Raw genomic sequence first — 18713 nt, forward strand, 5'->3', positions numbered from 1 at the left:
ATTATAATAGAGTTGTGGTAATTAAAGTGAGTCTTTACAGTCTCTTGTACCCTAAATTGAATAGATACATTGAAGTCTGTTCTTAAAGATAAATTTTACAAGCTTTCCATCCACATGTACTTACTTTCTCTTTTGAAGCAAAGTTTTACTGTGTTCCTCTTCACAAACTGAGCTGTCTTTGGGTGAATTCTGTCATGGTTTTATAAATGAAAAGCTAGACTTGCCAATACATCAAGCAATATAGCCAGTTTATTAATTTGTTCGATAAAAGGGTGAGTAATGACAGTGCTGGGTGCACAGAGGTCTCCGCCCCAAGCAATGCACAAATTCAGGTCTCAAATGGTAGTCTCTTATACCATTCTAGGCACTTCACTTCCTCAGATTTTCAATTATTTTCTACTTGCTTTTCTTCATAATTGGCAATTGTGGTCTTTGAAAATCTCTTGGGGAGATGGTCTGAGATAGTCTTCTGATGTCTCTCCAGCCTCCCATTCTTCTTTTAAAATATCTTTTTTCCACTGGCATTACTTTTGGTTATACAGTTTGTCTAAGCAAGCATATATATTCTGTTAGTCAGCATACATTTTGAAAGCCTTCTTTCAGTGCTTTCACAACCTAAAACTAGCATGTCTAAAAAATGTCTTCATAGGGCTTCTTCCTCAGTTATTACAAAACTCAAATTCAGCATGTTTCAAAATGCCTTTGTAGAGCCTCTCAGCTCATGTTAGTCCTACTTCCCCTTTTTAAGTGATTACAAATTCTTCCATACTCAAAAAACCCACAATTTATAGCATGTACAAAGGATAGTTTGAAACTTATACTACAAGATAGTTTAAACCTTATATTAATTACTTCCAAGTAATTACAATTTTGTTGGTGAAACAAACTGTTAGCTAAAAGTTTACTGTTATATAGTTACCTTGTTAAACCCTACTTCCATGCCGTACTTTAAGTGATTCTTAAAATTCTTCTTTCTGATAATCCCATGGTCTCTGGCCACATTGCCCGCAGATACACATATATAGGTGGGTGCTGTTCAATTGACACGAATCACAACTGATTTCTCACAATGGCTGGTGAAGCTAGAAGCTGTTATACATGCTAGCAGTTGCTAACACTGCTTGCAGAATCAAATGTTACTTTTTGCTTCTACTGGTTCTGGGCAGGAGCATGCAAGCTACCCAAAAATTTTCAGATTTTTGGGTGAAATTATGGGACTAATTTAAATATTGTTAAGGAAAAATATAGTAATTAAATCTACCAAATTAAAGCCACAAGATGGCATCAAATTATCAACTCTGTCCTTTGCTCTTAATGGTTTGGGTTTTTTTAAAAGTCAAAATACTACTGGCTTTATCAGTCTCTACCTAGAAGCCAGATGGGAAAGGGATTATGCCATGAAATAGTTTTTCCTTCCACTATTTTAACCTGTGAAGCTGCCATAAGATATTATTAATAATTTGGTTTTAAACAGGAGGGTTTATTTTCGAAAATGTAGCAGGAATTACTGTTCAGGCTGTTTTTCATTCCAGTTTGAAAATGAAGGTGACCTAACTGGATGTTAATGCTCATTTAGACCTAAGAAAAACACTAAGTATCTAAAACACAGACATTTTTCTAAAATTCAGGAATATAATAGTTTGGTCCTGATGCATGTGTCAGGTAAAAATACTGGTAATGGGTAATTTTTGTTAATTAATATGCATAATTGTTGTTTTTAATTTTTTTTTTTCTAGAAAGGTAAAAAAACACTCCAAAAGGTTTTAAAAGGTGTGCAAAAAAACCAACCAAACAAACCCCTCAACGCTCACTCTTAAGAAACTTAAACGCAACCATAGCTGTACCAACTACATATACTGATCTGGTTTTTTCTCCTGCATTAGTTTGTGAATGCAGTATTTTTAGGTGTTTAGGTACGTGTCCTAGTTTAGGGCAGATTGTTCGGGAAAAGATTTCCTTGGAGAAAAGTACAAAAAACCTGTTTATTTAACCAGCAAGATATTCTCAATCATGAAAAATGAATAATATTAAACAATGGAATGTCTATTGCTGTTCTGAAGAGATGGCAAATTTAGAAAGTCTTTGTTGTGGATTGTAGCTCGGCTCACTCAGTCTCTTATCAGTCACTCCTGTGCTGGAAAATGCTGCATCCCGGGCCCCAGTGGGCCCCAGGTTGTGACCTCCTGGTGTATTTCTGGCTTTTCAGTCCAGAGCAGACTCCAACAGTTGAAAGAAAAAAGGAAAAACACGGTCCAGGGAACTTCTCTGCTTCAGCTAGCTGAGAACTAACTAAAAGTGAAGGAGAACTCTGTCTTGCTGTCCATCCCTGCTGCAGACAACACAGTCTGTGAGAGGAATGCCGAGGAAAAAAACTGCGTTTCTTCTCCCCCTCTTTGCTCTCGGAACCAGCCTTAAAGGTGCAGAACTTATTTCTAGGCTAAACAGATAAATGGGGATACAATTCAGCATCATAAAGTCACCTCAGGACAGTAAAACAATGCTAATTAGCAGAAGGAATGTTGTTATCCCTGCGGGAGACCCCTCCGTTCTTACCCCCCTGTGGAGAAGAGCCAGCCTTCTCAGAGCACGGTAGGGGAGTGGATACAACATGGACTAAAAGTATCTTAGACACAGGAGGCTCAGACCTGCTTGGAGAATTCCTGGGTTTATTGTATGTGGTCCATCCGGGGCAAGAAAGAGGCCAAAATGCTCTGGGCCTTATCTCTTATACCAGGGGGAGGGGGGTGGTCGGAGATACAGGGGTGTTACAGCCAGTGGGATAGGGGAAGGGGAAAGGGTTTTCAGGTAGGGTTTAACTGAGGGTGAATTCTTCTCTTGGGACATACCAATGATTTTTAGATGCAACAAAAGAATACACTAAACACTAATATACAACACATTGTTGAGCAGAGATATTTTAAATGTCTAAAATGATAGGGAACATAAGCACTAAAATGAGTTCCACAGAGATGCAGATCCAGCACTATAGGGAAATGAGGCAATGAGGCTCAGGAAAGTATGGAGCCAATCACATTCTGTGTCAGGTTATTGCTTCTGAATTGTGAAAATGTAAATCACATAAACCATATATATATATAACCTTTTATGGTAAATTCGCAGAAGTAAATCAAGTAATATGTTTTTGATTAAAAAATAATGTTAAGTGGTTGTCTTAAAGAAGATTTGTATTTTTCAAATTATATGGTTTTGTTACTAGATTAGTTTCAGTTTATGAATATTCATAATATGCTCCTTAACAGTGTCAAACAGCTTATGCATATGAATTAGGTATGTCATTTTTGAGCAAAACTGTCTAAGTATTCAGAAATTTTGAGGAAATGAATGTTCTTTAAATAGCTAGACAGTGATTTCTGCTGCTTGTGATGCTTAGGGTACAGCTGCAGGAACAAAAGCGCCCTTAGCTGCAGTTCGAATTTGCAGTGTGCTGGTCACTTAAGAGTAACTTTTAGATTAAAAATTTCATTAGAAGATTTGTTGTTCTCAGTGAGAGAACTTGCAGGAAGTGAGAGTGTGCAAACAAGGAGTTGCCTCTGAGTAGCTGAGAGGCCACAAATCACCAGCAGCATGTCCTTTGGGTAGCTGGATGAAGCAGCTACAGAGGTTATTTTGTCAGATAAATGCTCTTTTTCTCTGGGAGAAATCCTAGAATAGAGTTCTCTGTGGTTATACCTGCCTTAAGAATAGAGCTTGTCTTAAATCAGTGTGTTGTCATAGGAAAAGCTTATATCTCTATCTGAATGCTTTTGAAAAGCATTAATTTTAAATTCCAACTTAGCAGGATGAAGGAAAATACTAACAAAATTATCCTGATAATGACTTCCTTACTGACACTAGGTTTTCCTCTCCACTTGCAGGTCTTATCAAGCATCACAGCTCTGCACTTCTTTTCCTCATCTTAGTAGTATACATTTCTCCTTACAAATCTTCTGAGAAATGTGGGGGAGAAGTATTAATCAGGTTTTTTTGCACATTGGCTGCAGCTTTTACATTATAGGAGGTAGTGGTTAGATCACTGAAAATTGTAAAAAGAGAAGGGGTGTAAATTACCTCCAAAAGGATTGATGGTACACCTTCAATCAGGTGACAGCTGAGATTTGAGGATACCTCAATATCAGGAGTTGTGAGCTGAGGAAGGTTCATTCCTGAGATGATCACAGTCGGAGGTACCAATTTATACAGCTAAAAGCTGTGACCTCTATAATTTATTGATTTGCAGAATTTGGTCTTAAAAATGGAATGGTCATAGGCATGGAAGATGGAAGAGGAGAGTGTAAAGAACTCCCAAACAGATGATTTACCAATTTCTTCATTAGGCTCAAGTCACTGTGAAATAAATTGGCCAGGAGACAGACAACTGTTTTATGCCTTTATTAGGGCTCAGCTCTGGCGTGGGGGCCCAAGGAGTCACTTGTGCCAGTGGTGCTCCCACACTGGTAGCTCCAAGGAGGAGGCGCAATTCAGCTTTGCAGCACACACTCAGAGCTGGGGTTTCTGTCCTCATGAGAATAGCCAGGAGGCTTCTTGTTCTGGCTCCTTGTCTAGTGGGGAGTCAGTCCTTTCCCAGTCTTCTTTAGGTCGTGGTGATGTAAGAAAATGGGTTTTTTTTGGGGGTTTTTTTAAGCAGGCTTAGGTGATGCAGGAAGACGATCTTTCATCGTAGCTTGCTAGAATACGTTCCTTTGTCCTTTTATTCCTTCATTAGCTTGTTGTTTTGGTGTCTCTCATGCCTTAGTTTGCATATTACTCAGGCGCACAGCTCCCTGGGAGTAGCTTTGTTGCATCGTGGCACAGTCCCCATGTGAGCAGCTTTGTTACATAGTACCAGGGAAGTAAGAGAAAGGGGTAGAGGTATGTCTTTTAAGAACTCTAAAACACTTCAACAACTGAGAAGTAATTAACATTACTAACAAGTATTGAAGTAAACAAGGGGTACAACAAACAAGGTTTACAAATGGGACAAGAACATTAACTGTACACAACTAAACACAGTATTTTAACCAGGGTGGATTTCTTGAGAGATTTTATTCATGACAACTGGTTTGGCTTGGGTTCTTATTTGGTTATAATTCTTCACAAGTTTCTCTGCAGCAGCTCCTGGTTGCCTCCCTTCACTGTAGGACATATTTGAGACATGGGAAGCACTGGATGAGTGGCAGAGGAGGCAGAAATGCTGTACTGCTGATTCTGTAGGGGTGGAAGGAGGAATGAAGGTGTGGGACAGCACACAGTAATGGTTATGCATCTGAACTGGATTTGGAAACTTGAAACTTGGCATTGCAGGAGTTGATGTTTCTTTAGCTTGATAATTTTCTTCACATTTCATCAAGTACTGTGAATTTAAGGAAGTGTTATGAAGGAATTCTTGATTTCTTCAAAATGAGTAACTAGTGCAGCACAGAATCATTCTTTTGACACAGAACATGGTACTCTTCTATGGAAAGAGGTGCAAAATGTTTTATTTTTGCTTTCTGGGCAACTGGAAGTAAAAAGAAAGATGCTGTTTCTCAGTTGCAAGGCTTGTCTCAAAGGCAGTCAGCCTTTCCTGCTGCTCTTCCTCTAGAGTGTAATGGTATTTTCATTTTTATAATTTTCTGAGTAATTGTGAAAGGACATTGGCAAAAATACCTTTTCTCTGCTGCTATATAAATAAGTCTTAAAATAACAGGTACTGACTCAACTGCTTTTACATAAATTTTGGTGTTTTAATAACCAGAAAAGAGTACAGCAAAATTTGGAATAGACCCATTACATTAACCCAGTGCACGGTTAAATCCTTGTACTAAAGATGAATGTGAGGTTGCTCGCATTACATTACATGAACTGTAACTTTGTAAAAGTTACAAAAGCTGCTCACTGCACCACATGACAGCTCCAGCTTATTGTAACTAATAATGGGTGGCTTCACTAATAATCAGGGAAGAGAGGCTTTGAGTAAATTTATGTTTTCTCTGGGCTTGTGTGGGCGCTTCTATTTGTACTTCAGAGATCATGAGATAAAGAGTTCTAACTTTCATAATGAAAAAGTAAAGCAGTTCCTCTAATTGTTATTTAAATCATGGAACGTGAGCCTTCTCATTAGCTTTCATTTATTTTGCATTACAAAACACGCTGTTATTTATGCATGGACATAGGAATCTGTTAATGCCATACTGGAGTCCTTTCCAACAGGTTTTTCTCTGAGTGGGATCTCTGACCTTTCTCAGTGTCTCATGCTTCTAGGATGCCTTACATAGTGTTTAAGTAATTTTCAGATAAAATCTATGGTTTCATGTTAAAAAGGTTTTTTCCTGTCAGCTCTGCAAATAAAAGTGGCTGGACTATACTGCAGCTTTTTAGCATGTTGGTGCTATGTTTTATGTTCAGTGAGGTTTCACAGCAGTAATTGAGAGCAGAATTTGTTCTTGCAGGAATTGTTTTGCTTTGGAAGCAGATGTGTGACCTCACTGTTTTCTTTGGTGCTGTGTTGACTCTGGGGAGTTAAAAAGAATAAATAGTAGTGCGGGTCTTTTTTGTGTTACATTAAGGTAATTAGATAAGGCATGAGCAGAACTAATTATCCTAAGAGTGCTATTTCTGGGCACTAAAACTCATCAAGTCAGGAATGCATTGCAATTTCTTGGTTCTGGTTTTCCATCTAAAGCATAAGCAGATCTTGTTTGGAAATTTCTACAGCAAATTGCTTGCATTTACATTACTAACCCTCAGTGAAAGTGATTGTAGGTAAAATTAAACAATACTATGAATAGGAAAGGTTTCTTTGAATGTATATGTTAAAAAAATGTATGATTGGTTAAAATGTAAGACTTTAAAAGTTTGAAGTTGTCTGTCTTCCCTAAGCCTAAAGCAGGATCTATAAAGAGTTTGGAATATTTTCTCTATTTTCTTCCATCTCTTTAGTGGAAACATACTGCTGTCCCTATCATGATATTTTCTGTACCTCTGTGTTCATTTGAAAAACTCGTATACCTGAGACAAAGGTCAGCTGATAATGTTGCTTCTTCTATCTTTTCCAAGGAAGGTGCATCTGCTCGAAAAACACAAACTCCAGCAGCACAGCCTGTGCCACGACCAGGTAAGGTGGCCCACTGTCACGTGTGCTCCTGTCCCACATGTGCGTGAGTTTCAAACAAGTTCTATTGAAAACTGTAGATAGCTCCAGAATGAAGAATGGGTCATTTATATTTGGCCTTTAACTGTGCATATACTGGAAAAAAACATAGCGTTTTGTTTAATGCTATATCATGGGACTTGGGCACATTCTCTTCAGTGTGTTGCCCAATTAGCCTATGGAAAGGATGCACTGCTGAAATCAAAGTCACAGACTTCTTGGTCATGGGCTTGGTATGTCACCAATTAAAATTTCACAAAATTCCCACTCAGATATCTAACAAGAGCTGGTTCATACTCCAAGGATAAACAACTTAAACAGAACAGCTAATCTCAAAAAGAGACATATTATTACTTCTAGGGTTAATATATCAGAAATAAGTAGTTCTCTGACTGTGATATCATTATTTCTTTACACTTCTTAGTACATAAGGTATTTGTAATGGGGCCAAAATCCTCAACTGGGCTTTTAATTCCCGTTTAGTAGGTTTTGGCTACCAAGTACATTTGTCTGTAGTACTGCAATTTGTACTGCAGATTGAATCTTGAGTTTTGAATCAATGATGTATGATAAATATACTTTGTTTAAATAAGAAACCCTTAGGATCAATTTTTAGAAGTATGTAATACCACTACATGAGAGGGACAGTGTTTGCAAACTGATGTGCAGATTTGTCTCTGGTTTACATCCTTTGAGAGTTTAGTGGTTTGGTGGAAGAAGGTCTCACGTGAAAGGTGCTATTTCAGGACAAAATGATGTTATGAAGGTTATGGGGACATTATGGGGGGCTTGGAAGCAAAGCTACCAGTTAAAATGAATATACTTTTTCTAGAAGTACTGCTGGAATACTGTGTATCCTTGTTGAGACTCTAAATGCTTTAAATGTGTGCCTTGCTAATTCCTTGAGATTTGTTTGCAGGATTTAATGCTAAGACTTAATATTGTAAAGCTGCTTCTTCCCCCAGAATCCATTCTAATATTGAATGTTCTCACCATGCCTAAATGCTGTTGTGCTCAGATTCTTCTGCTGGTTATTTTTGAACTGGAAAGGTCATGCTGCCTGTCATACTTATCTCACTAGCCCTGTTAAGCAACCTAATGCAAATGGAGTTGACAGACAGCAGTATGAAAAGGGTAGAAGTGGCAAGAACGGAAATGTGACTGAATTGTCACAGTCCCTGCTGTGACTTCCTGGGCATTTCCTGCCAGCAGTGTGGCATTTGTACATTATACAGATGATACTGATACTGCCCTGCTCTAAGGCCGGCCCTCCATTATCTTGCCTTTATATTGGAAATTGAAGAGAGAATAAAGAAGACAGATGTAGTCAGAAGAGATTTCTTTTTCTGTTTGTTCTAGGATATTTTTCTATTTTAATATTTGGATATTTTAAGAATTCTGATGTTCTATTCTTAGCAGTGAAAGCAACTAAACCCTGCTGTTTCCAGGAGGATGCTGCTTTGCACATAGGAATCATTAGTTAAATTAGGCTAAACTGTTGTACAGTAGTGATTTGAAGAAAATAATTGAGATGTGCCCTTAAATTTTATTTTTGGCACCATTTTGCATTGCCAACTTTTCTCCTAACCTGTGTTTGTACAGCTATTAAATTTCTTACAGATGCTTATTCTCCCTCCCCTTTTTGTTTTGTTGTTTTTCGCCTTAAGACAGCTGGCTCTGCCCATAATGTCAAGAATATTTTTACTTCAAGGAGATACCTAGATTAAAAAAAAAATAATTAAAAAACATAGGTAGGTAAAATTCATGTAGTTCAATATAGCATTGCCAATTATATCTGTGCATTTGACAGTGTCAGGAAAAGATAATTAAGGAAATGGTCTCAATATTTCAATAACGGCGAGTATGTGCTATGAATATTTATACTTTTCAAGGAAGTTTCTGAAACAGTTGGTCATAAATAAACAAGAGCAAGTTAGTGCTAAGCAATTGGTAGTCAATTAATGAAATTTGTCCTGCACAGTAGCAGTTGAGACTTGAGTTAGTCTGCATCAATCTGTCTACTGCTCACCATTTTCTGAATTAGGATAAACATGGATGATGATGATGATTATCAAATGCTACACTTCTCTCCTATAGTTAGGGCTTCTGAAAACTGAATTGTAAAATGTTGATTTGGGGATGCCAAGTAGGTCAGTAATAGCACCAAAGTGGAGAAACAAAGATGCTTTTCCACTCTTGCAATGCAGTGTCTCCCATACTGAGGTAGTCTCAACTTGGAAGACTGAAGGTGAAACATATTACTGGACAGGTGGGGGGCAGCTCTTTGGTTGCTATCAGTCCAACACTGGTTTTGCAGGTTTCTTTAGTGGTTGAGGGTAATTTTGTTTGGGGGTGGGTTGTTTTTTTAGGTTTTTTTTTCTCTCTCTCTTTTTTTTTTTTTTTTTTTTTTGGGTTGCTTGGGTGGTTTTCTCCTTGAGTGTCAAGCTTGACTGTTTCTGGCTCCTGAAGGAAGACCTCATGTAACTCAAACTTCAATCCAATCCACAATTAACCTGAGTAAGCCTGAAATTCAGGTTTTGATTGTAGAAAGTTCTATATATGTTTAGGATAGCTAAGTCTCATGGATGTCATGTGCAATAATAACTACTAATGAAAAGATGAGGTGTAGAGACCAGTTTGCTGTGAAGGTTGTCCTGTTGGTTCAGCACTACTGAAGATGTACAAGCAGCTTTTTTCAAGATTGCTGGGAATTTTTTTCCATGATGTTGTGTCCTGCCCTTTTTTGGAGGATAGAGGGGAGATGAGTAGCTTCAGTAAAACTGGAAGAGATTGACTCAACTCTCCTAACATCTGCTTCAAGCTTGTCAAAAGCTTGTTTTCTGAATACTCAAACCCAAATTATAAATCCCTTTTTCATCTTTGTGTCTTGCATCTGTAAAAATAATCTAATGACTGTAGTGTAACTCTTCCCTATTCACTCCTGCAGTTAAACTGATGCCTTGCAATGACATTTGGATATATGTCCTAGTCATTCTGGTGTATTTTTTTTTTTTTCTCAGTTTCTCAAGCAAGACCACCTCCAAACCAGAAAAAAGGTGAGTCAAGTTTAGTTACATGATCATTTTTGTGTGGATTGTGCCTACTTTTCCCTTTTTTATTTTTTTTTGACACTACAAGCAACAATATAAACAAGCAGTGGAGTATATAGCATGTATATAACAGCATTCTATTTTGCTATGTATGAGTCCTCCACATGTTGGGAGACTCATAGAGATCTGCTTTTTTTGATAAGTGAAAATCTTGACTTTAGAAAAGCTTTACTACTATTTTCCTTGACTATTTTTTCATGATTGGGACCTTTTAAGCAAGAGTTTTGTTATGTACAGTTCCTTTAATGTAAAAAGGGGGGAGGGGAGGAAACAACAACCAGAACACAACCAAAAAACCCCTCCAGGCAAGTCTAACTTTATTATCTCTACAGGATCTCGAACTCCCATAATCATTATTCCAGCAGCCACGACCTCTTTAATAACAATGCTTAATGCAAAGGACCTTTTGCAAGATCTGAAGTAAGTAGCTGATTAGAACATACTGTATAACAAATTGTTTTCAGACATAAAGTTATACTACCACCTAATTAGTAATTAAGCAAGTGGGTTCATTTACTGTCTTGTGACAAGCTAGTTTTGCAGACCAGAGTATAAAATTAATTCTTCTTGACCAGTAGGAAAAAAGCAAAAACCTAATTCACAGTTTTGGCTCAATTGTGACCTGTGGACAGATTTAGGAAACTCTTGCAGTAGCAGCTGGAATGTGTGCAGTGCTTTTCTTTGATGTAACATCTGTGCAGTCATGTGCAAATGAACCCTTCCCATGGAAGAAGGCTGATATAAGCTGACCAAGGGAGCTCATGGAGCTCAGAAAAGATTTTGGGAAAGGACCACAACTATTATAAAGGAAAAGGTGACCAGATGAGTTGTATTGCACTCTATCAGCCAAGCATCTCAGCTGGTTGTGCAAATAAAGAATTTTTTCTTAAGTTCACATATTGTCATTAAGTATTGATGCAAATGCATCCAGGGAAATTTCAGTAAGTTGCTAAAATTTGTTAATCACATCACACATCTCATTCTAAGGTTTAATTCATTATGGGTAAATGAATCTTTCTGCTTGTCCAACAGATCATGCTTTTTAGACTTGCCTATCAGTAAATATCAGGTAATTTTTTGGAAACAGTCATTTTCACAGAGAAATACACTGTTGCAGGTTGTCTACAATGGTATGTCCAAAAAATGGAGGGGGTCATCTTATTATCACCTCCAGTACTCATCTTTTGTGACACTGTTAGACTGCTTTTTGTCCAAACCAGGTTGTTGTGGTGGTATAGCTTCTGCTGGAGTTGCCCTAGAACTGTTTAAAACTGTGCTCTGGGATACCAGGTGCCTTCTGATCTGCAGCTAGTTCCAGTTCCTATCTTACTGCCACAGGCCATCAAAGATGCAGTGAGTGTACTGGACTCTTGGTGTCTCTCCTGAAATACTTTGAGAAGGCAGGTTTTTAATAGTACTTAATATGCAAGCCATTAGAGCACTGATCTAATTGGGTTGACAGAGGATGTTTGTTTATGTGGGGTTTTATATTTAGGAAAAAACCTCAGAACAAGCCCTGGCTTTTACAGCTGTGTAATTTGTGACTTCCTGGCACAGGTGTACCCAGAAAGGAATGAAGCATCTGTGCAGTGGGTTTCTGGCCAAATGCCAGTGCGCTCACAAAAAATCATCTACTCATCTTCCTCTGCTATAATTGGAACAGAGGTGAAAATAACCAGGTAAACTAAAGCTCCTGGGGTTGAGAAAAGGATTAAGTTAAACTTCTTTAGGGGAAAAACAGGCTCAAAACTCTAAAGGGTATAAAGATAACTTTACTAACAGAATTAAAAGGGAAATTATAAGAGCTAAAATAAACCTTCAGAACACCTTTCATCCCCCCTTCTTTTTAGAAGGTTCTTTCTATTTCTCACCAACAATGTAAAGAGACAAAACCTGGGATTCTGAGTCAGTTTAGCACTTCTAAAAATAAATGTTTCTTCAGTTTGCTTAGGGAGAGGAGTCTCTCCTGCCATGCCACAGGAAACAATTTCTCGTGGTTTTAATTTTCAGGAACAGCAGCCTGCCCAGAAATTTGAAACCGTGAAGTCCCTCCCACGTTTTGGCAGTCTTCTCACAACTGCCTCCATGGGTCATTGGCTTATGGAGTGCAATTTTTTAAGGATGAGCTGTTCTAGTATAGAAGCAAAGGTTCTGTCTCTGGAAGCAAAGGCTCTCTCTGTTCAAGTCAGATCAAAGCTTTGTTCAACATCTATATTCCCCAGTTCTCGTCTGAGCTGTGGATGAACGCTGCATCCTCCCACGCACTTTATGAATTGCAGGCAAACAGTTTGGTGTATTATATTCTCACCTTGGCTTGCAAAAGGTTTTCAGCTCTGAAACCTGAGCATCTCCTCTCCTTCTTTCCTCTGGGCTTCGGCCCCTCCTTCTTCAATGACGTTGGTGTCACGCTGTTTCCTTCACCTGCCTTCACCTTTCCTTTTCTCTGACTTGGGAGAAGACTGATGTCCACAGATTTATTTGTTCTCAAACGGAATTTTTCAGCGCTGAAAAGGTTAATCTCGCCCGGGCCCTGCATCAGGGAATTTCCTCTCGCTGTTGGTTACGAGGAGCTACTCTTAGTGTTGATCTTGGTCGCATTATTACTCGTGGCAGCGCTGAAAGGGTTAATCTCGTGCGGGGGGGCCCTGCATCGGCGGAATAGCTCACTGTGCTTCTGGCTGCTAATCATGCGGCGAAATAGCTCACTGTGCTTCTGGCTGCTAATCGTGCAGCGGAATAGCTCACTGTGCTTCTGGCTGCTAATCGTGCGCTCTCCGCCGGCTCTGCTCTGGGGCAGCTCCCGCTGCTAGCTGCACGGTGTCCTGCGGCGCCAGGATGATTTTCCGGGAGCAGGAATCTCGGCGGCCGCGCTGGGCACAGTGGCTCCCCCAGCCCGGCAGCCGCTGCAGCCCCATGCCGGAGGTGGGCCTTCTCTTCTGTAGAAAGCAGAAAGCAAGAGAGAGCTTTCCGCGGTTTTTTCGTTCTTAAATATGATTTATGGAGGGTTGTCCAGCTTCTCTAACTGGCTTAGCAGTGTATCAGTTTTCAGAGCCAGATAGCTATTGGTTCTGTCAGCTAAAGGAAGCTGTAAGTTTGTCACAGGGGAAAGTTACTTCTGTGGCTGACCCTTTTTCCTCCTCACCAAAAATTCCATTAAGGCAAATCCGGGACAATCGGTCTGTCATGTCTAAGTGCATCTGTGTCAGGAGTCAGAGTTTTCAGCTGTTCTCAGCTTCACTGAGGCAGAGTCGCGGTCAACTTGACAAGGCCTGTCCCAAGAGGATGCTCATATTTAGACTGCAATGAACATGATCCAGAACAAACTGAAAGGAAGCTTAAGGGTTCAAAGGATGACGCTTTATGGTTAGCCTGCTTGGAAAAGAAAGGGGAGAAGCAAGGTATGTTAATGAATCAGAAGTGCAAAAGCAGAATTCAGAAGAGTGAAATACTAATTTAACAATGACAGGTTCTAGCACTCTTCTGGAAAATATGCCACCTGGCTTGTATTTGCATTCAGATTTATGGAAGTACTTTGTTTAGGAATGGCTTCAGGGTTTGTTTTTGCTATTAAGGTATGCAGAGTGTAGGAATAGCCTTGATGTAAAGTGTGATTGATAGATATGTGATGATTTTCCAAGGAAAGAAGAATTAGCTAATTTCTGCCTCTAAGTCAGCGCCTTCTTTAACTCACTCCCCACTTGCAGTTAAATTTGACAGAAGGACAGAGATTTCAGAGACTCCTTTCATTGACACAAGTTTTGGGATATTTTGTCTAGGTAGAAAAGACACACCTAAATTAATCTTCCTTCCCTTAACCTTGCAAGATGGAGGTAGATTTGCATTTCTTGTATTTCTAGAAATAGCCTGCTTGTATTAGCCATCAAGGGGATTGGTGATACAGCAGGAGACATTTTTTGAGCTGTAAGGGTTAAGAGCCATTGTAGGAGAGACTGTGAAGAAATGTAGGAAAAGCCTCAGAGGATGATGCCCCTGTGGTGGTTAGGATATGGATATCCCTGAATCTGTGAAGTGTGTGATCATAAAGAATGAGAATTTGGGTTTCATAAATCAACTTTTGTGATTCTGTTCATTTAAATGTTTCTTAAAACTAAATAAAAATTTCAGCTGAAATTAAAGATCAAAAATAGAGATCAAAACCAGAGATGAAAACTTACAATCGTAGCTGGGAATCTGGCTTTTAGGATAGTTTTTGTCTACAATCCTGGATTTTTTTTTATTTTTTTTTTTTTTAGGAACTGGACTGCAATGCATTGTCACTTTGGATATGAGAAAAATTATTTGTGGTATCCTTGCCAGATATTTTAGGTTGGTGGTTGTAAAATAGACAGGAGATTCTTCATTCAGTTCTGTGGTAGAACTTAAATTGAATTCCCAAGAACTGAGAGAAACCTATTAATTATACCAATATTTTTATTGAGCCTTTTCATAGCTCTGTAGTATATTAGTTTTCATACCAAGCTTAGCTGACATTTGTAAGATGCTTAGCATCTTACTTTATCACTTATGTAAGGCTCTCTTTTAAGGTAGAGAATATGGAAAGCAGGAAAACTATCATTTGTAGAAGGAAATATATATGACAAACCCAAAGCATGGCACTGGTTTCAGATTTTATTTTTAAGATATCTAATTTTTCTATTCTATGTATTTGTTGCAACTTAGATTTTGAAGGAAGCCATTTCTGTATGTAATTGTAATATATACAATTCACCTGCTAAATAATATGCAAATATTCTTGCTACGTTTTTTTGAAAGGTTACTTTTCTAAGGAGCCAAGTACAACATAAAGTGAAGAGTTTCTAAAACAGTAAAAACATAAAATGTAATTTATAATCAGAACTGCAGTACGTTCTGGTATGTTGTGATACTTCTTTAAAGTATTTTATATAATACATTTTATTCTTACTACCTGAATGTAACATTGGATATCACAATTACTATATGAATTGTGAGTCAGTATTTGAGAATACCTGAAGTCAGGCTTTTCAGAGGCAAGGCTTCTGCTTTACATGGAGCTAAAGCAAAGGAGGAATTCTGTCAGGCAGAATGAGAATGATTAAATGGTGATTTTTTTTTTTTTTTTTTTGATGATGCTCTTCTTTGTGTTACATTTAACTCAATGTGGCCAGGCAACTCACTGGAGATATATCCAGCTCTGATACTGACTAAAGTATCTGGGAAAGATTTAGGCATGTTGTAGTCCTAAAACGCTTTCTTCTCTTGCAAAAATGTGTCTAAAGCTTTTGGGACTATAATTTAACAGAAATACTGAGAGGGTGGTAAAAATAAGTCTCCAGTTCTGAACACAATCAAATGTGTATTGTGACGGTCTCAGTTGATCGTAAGTTGCCTTATTCTCCCTTCATGCCTTTTTCAGTGTGCCTGAGCTGGGGGCCAGAAAGTGCTGATCTGACCTCAGTGAAAGGGTTCTAAAGGCACTGCTGCCAGTGGATGTGAGTTTAGAGCTGAGGCAGGAGTAGCTCAGGCAGTTCAGTGGATGGTGTCTTACCAGTTACCTTCCACAATCTGATGGTGTTCACTTGCTTGCTTGTTACCTTAGGAAGGGACCTGCTGCATTTGCAAAGTGAGAGCACACCATTTTTCATGTGGATAATGATTTTAGCAATTAACAGTGAGAGCTAATAATTTCTTACCCCTACTAGGGGTATAAAAGCGCATTCTAAGTGGATATGGTTTTTTTTGGTGTTTTTTGTTTGTTTGTTTTGTTTTTTAAAATAGGGAATAGTGATCTCAAGAAGCAGCAAGAAACTGTGAGCTCCTGCACACTAAGGTTTCAGAACCCATTTCTGGTGTATAAAAAGCTGTCAAGTACAAATGTGTAGTTAAGCCACTGGCTATAGTATTATACAGTAATATTATAAATAATCTTCAAGAGGAGATGGGATTTTTGGTGTTTAATACTCAGTTTTCTTATGCTTGTGTTTTATGTCTGAGTAATTATGACACTGGCCATATATATTTATAATCATACAGTAATTTCTATTGATTCTCAGTTCTTGAGCATATGACTTTTGCTGTGCTTACTGAGTCAATGATTCCCATAAATGCAGGCATATATTCCATAAACATTTGTAAGCTGTCCTTTATTCCTGTACTCTGTGTGTTTATCTGTAGCATTCCAGTACATCTGTTTGTATGTAAGTTCTTGTTTCAATGCTTGCTTTGTCTTCTCTGCTGTGCCATTTGAATCTGGTCATTGATAGTTTTTCATTAACAAGGTATCTTTGTGTTGTGTCCTAGAGAATTGCACTCAGAAACTCAGATTTTTTTCCAGGAAATAAAACTGAGGCCATTGTCTAGAAGGAACATAACTGAGGCACAAGTGAATGGTGCCTCAATGGCTGTAACACGGTTTCTAGCCAAAATGGGCAGAAACTGCCAAAGATTGGTGTTGAAATGAATTCTTAAACACAGAAACATTTAAAGCAGAGAATGTGAGAAGTCTGAGTGAAGTTGTTGCCCTGTAGCACAGCAATATTGCCTGTACTCTCATCTGGCAGGGTTGCTTTGCTTTCCTGTTTCCATATAAAATGTGTTTGCTTCCTCACATTTACAAATTAAATTTAAAATGTGACCTTTTAGATCCCTGTTCAGATGAATACTTGATTATCACTGTAATGTGTTTTTATTTACATATTCTGTAAGAGTTTATTCATGTTTAGTATAGGGAACAAAGAATAACAAAATTATTCTCAAACTGCCCACCATTTTGGGTGACCCTGGCTTTTCCTATAAACCCTGCCAGTTGGATAAAAGGTGTTAGAGGGCTTGTTTATCTAATATTTATTTTTTTTAAATTTATCTTCATTCTTTATAGCCCAGATTCCTTTAGTTCTAATGGGTGATGAGAGACTCATTAGTAGTTTTCTTAAAAGCTGAAGGACCACCAAGCAAATCCTCATTGTAGGTTAGGGTTTTCTATCAGTAATTATTGGCAAAGCAGAGCCTTTGACAATTTGGCAGGACAGGCCATTAGGAGTGCTCATGATAAAAGTGTGCCTCACTTTGGATTAAATTAGCAATTTGATGAGAAATACTTAAATTCTGGTGTCACATTGGGTGGCTTTTTCCAGTGCAGAACTCAGCTGAATGCCTCTGTGTAGCATGCAATTGTATGTGTCAGTATGTTGTGATAGATAAAATGTATGTAAATATTAACTGTTTGCTAATTACTTTAATTGTTAGGGAAAATATTATCTTAACTTAAAAAAAAATATATTCTAGCTAGCCAATGTGTACTTTTCTCCCAGTGTCCTGTACAGCTTTTTTGTCTGTATTTCTTTTAGAATGTGATAGTGTTTCACATGTACTAGACAGACAAGCATAATTTAATTTATAGCTCCTCATTTAACACCTGTGATGCTTTTTCTGTGTTTGCAGTACTAGTCAGCTTAAATGGACCATTCATAGTTATTTGCAGGTGTTGGGCTTTCATAAACTTCCCAGTGCAGTTTTATCAATTGAATGCATTTGGACACACATTTCAGAAATTGTGCGTGACTTTCTGTTTCTGAAACGCTGTTAAATCATGAGGAGTATGAGGGGACATCATCTGTTAATTTACATTGGGAAAGTAGACAGTTTTGGAGGTTTATTGACAATTTTCACCTGCTGCTTGCTTGTTTTTTTGTTGGTTCCCCCCCCCCACCCCCCCCTCAAAAATGCCATTTTCTCATTGGATATATAGTGAAAACTAGTGTTTTTAAGTTGACTGAATAATAAACTTTTCCTCATACTCAATCTTGCATTCTTTTTTCCTGTTTATCCAACAGTAGGAAGTGCAGTCTGCCTCTTAGAGCACATTCAAATTTGGTTTTTAGTATTCAAATAGAAATAAATTGAAGAGAACAAATAGAAATGGTGCAATCAAAAAAATGTAGTAAACTGCTCAAAAGCACCATGTGCAGTGTAATAGAGAGAAATGTTACCAACTATGTACTGTGCTTTTAAAATGTACCACAAATCCTCCTGCTAACTACTGCAGTTAAGGGGAACAGTTTTATATTTATCAGAAGCTTTGGAAATTAAATGTCAGCAGCAGATAGGGTTGTAGTGCAGCTGGGTGGTTCTGAATAGAATATGAGGAGAACACAGGCCTGGACTCTGTTCTTGTGCTGGCCTGGAAGGTGCTGCTGGTCACATCAACTTCCCTTTCCACGACACACTACTAGTTCTGTGAAAGCCATGACTCTGTTACCTTTCTTTTATCTATCTCAAAATCCACTGAGATTTATCAGTAAAAAGGCCCACACTACTCTCACATTTATGATTCCAATTTTGAGACCTGTTCTGGGTGTTATTACCTTAAAGAAGAGGGTCTTCTTTAAATGCAATTGCATTTGTTTTTTAAGGTGATGGGGCTGAAAGATTAAGGATCTGTAATTAATTGAAGGCAGGAAAGCTGTCACAGCATTTATTTTTGTCATATGAAGGTT

General features: G+C 38.2%; 1 protein-coding gene across 2 annotated transcripts in view; it reads left to right on the forward strand.

Annotated features, from left to right (window-relative positions):
- CDC73 (cell division cycle 73) overlaps positions 1–18713 on the forward strand; it is a 109775-nt gene that overhangs the window by 82843 nt on the left and 8219 nt on the right. For both annotated transcript variants that reach the window (XM_086842906.1, XM_023931866.2), the window contains 3 exons: positions 7036–7093; positions 10150–10185; positions 10572–10659. In XM_086842906.1, coding sequence (XP_086699032.1) covers positions 7036–7093; positions 10150–10185; positions 10572–10659 — 182 coding nt within the window. The remainder of the gene's footprint in view (positions 1–7035; positions 7094–10149; positions 10186–10571; positions 10660–18713) is intronic.

Source organism: Cyanistes caeruleus, chromosome 9, assembly GCF_971803275.1.
Source record: "Cyanistes caeruleus chromosome 9, bCyaCae1.hap1.1, whole genome shotgun sequence".
Taxonomy (NCBI): Eukaryota; Metazoa; Chordata; class Aves; order Passeriformes; family Paridae; genus Cyanistes; species Cyanistes caeruleus.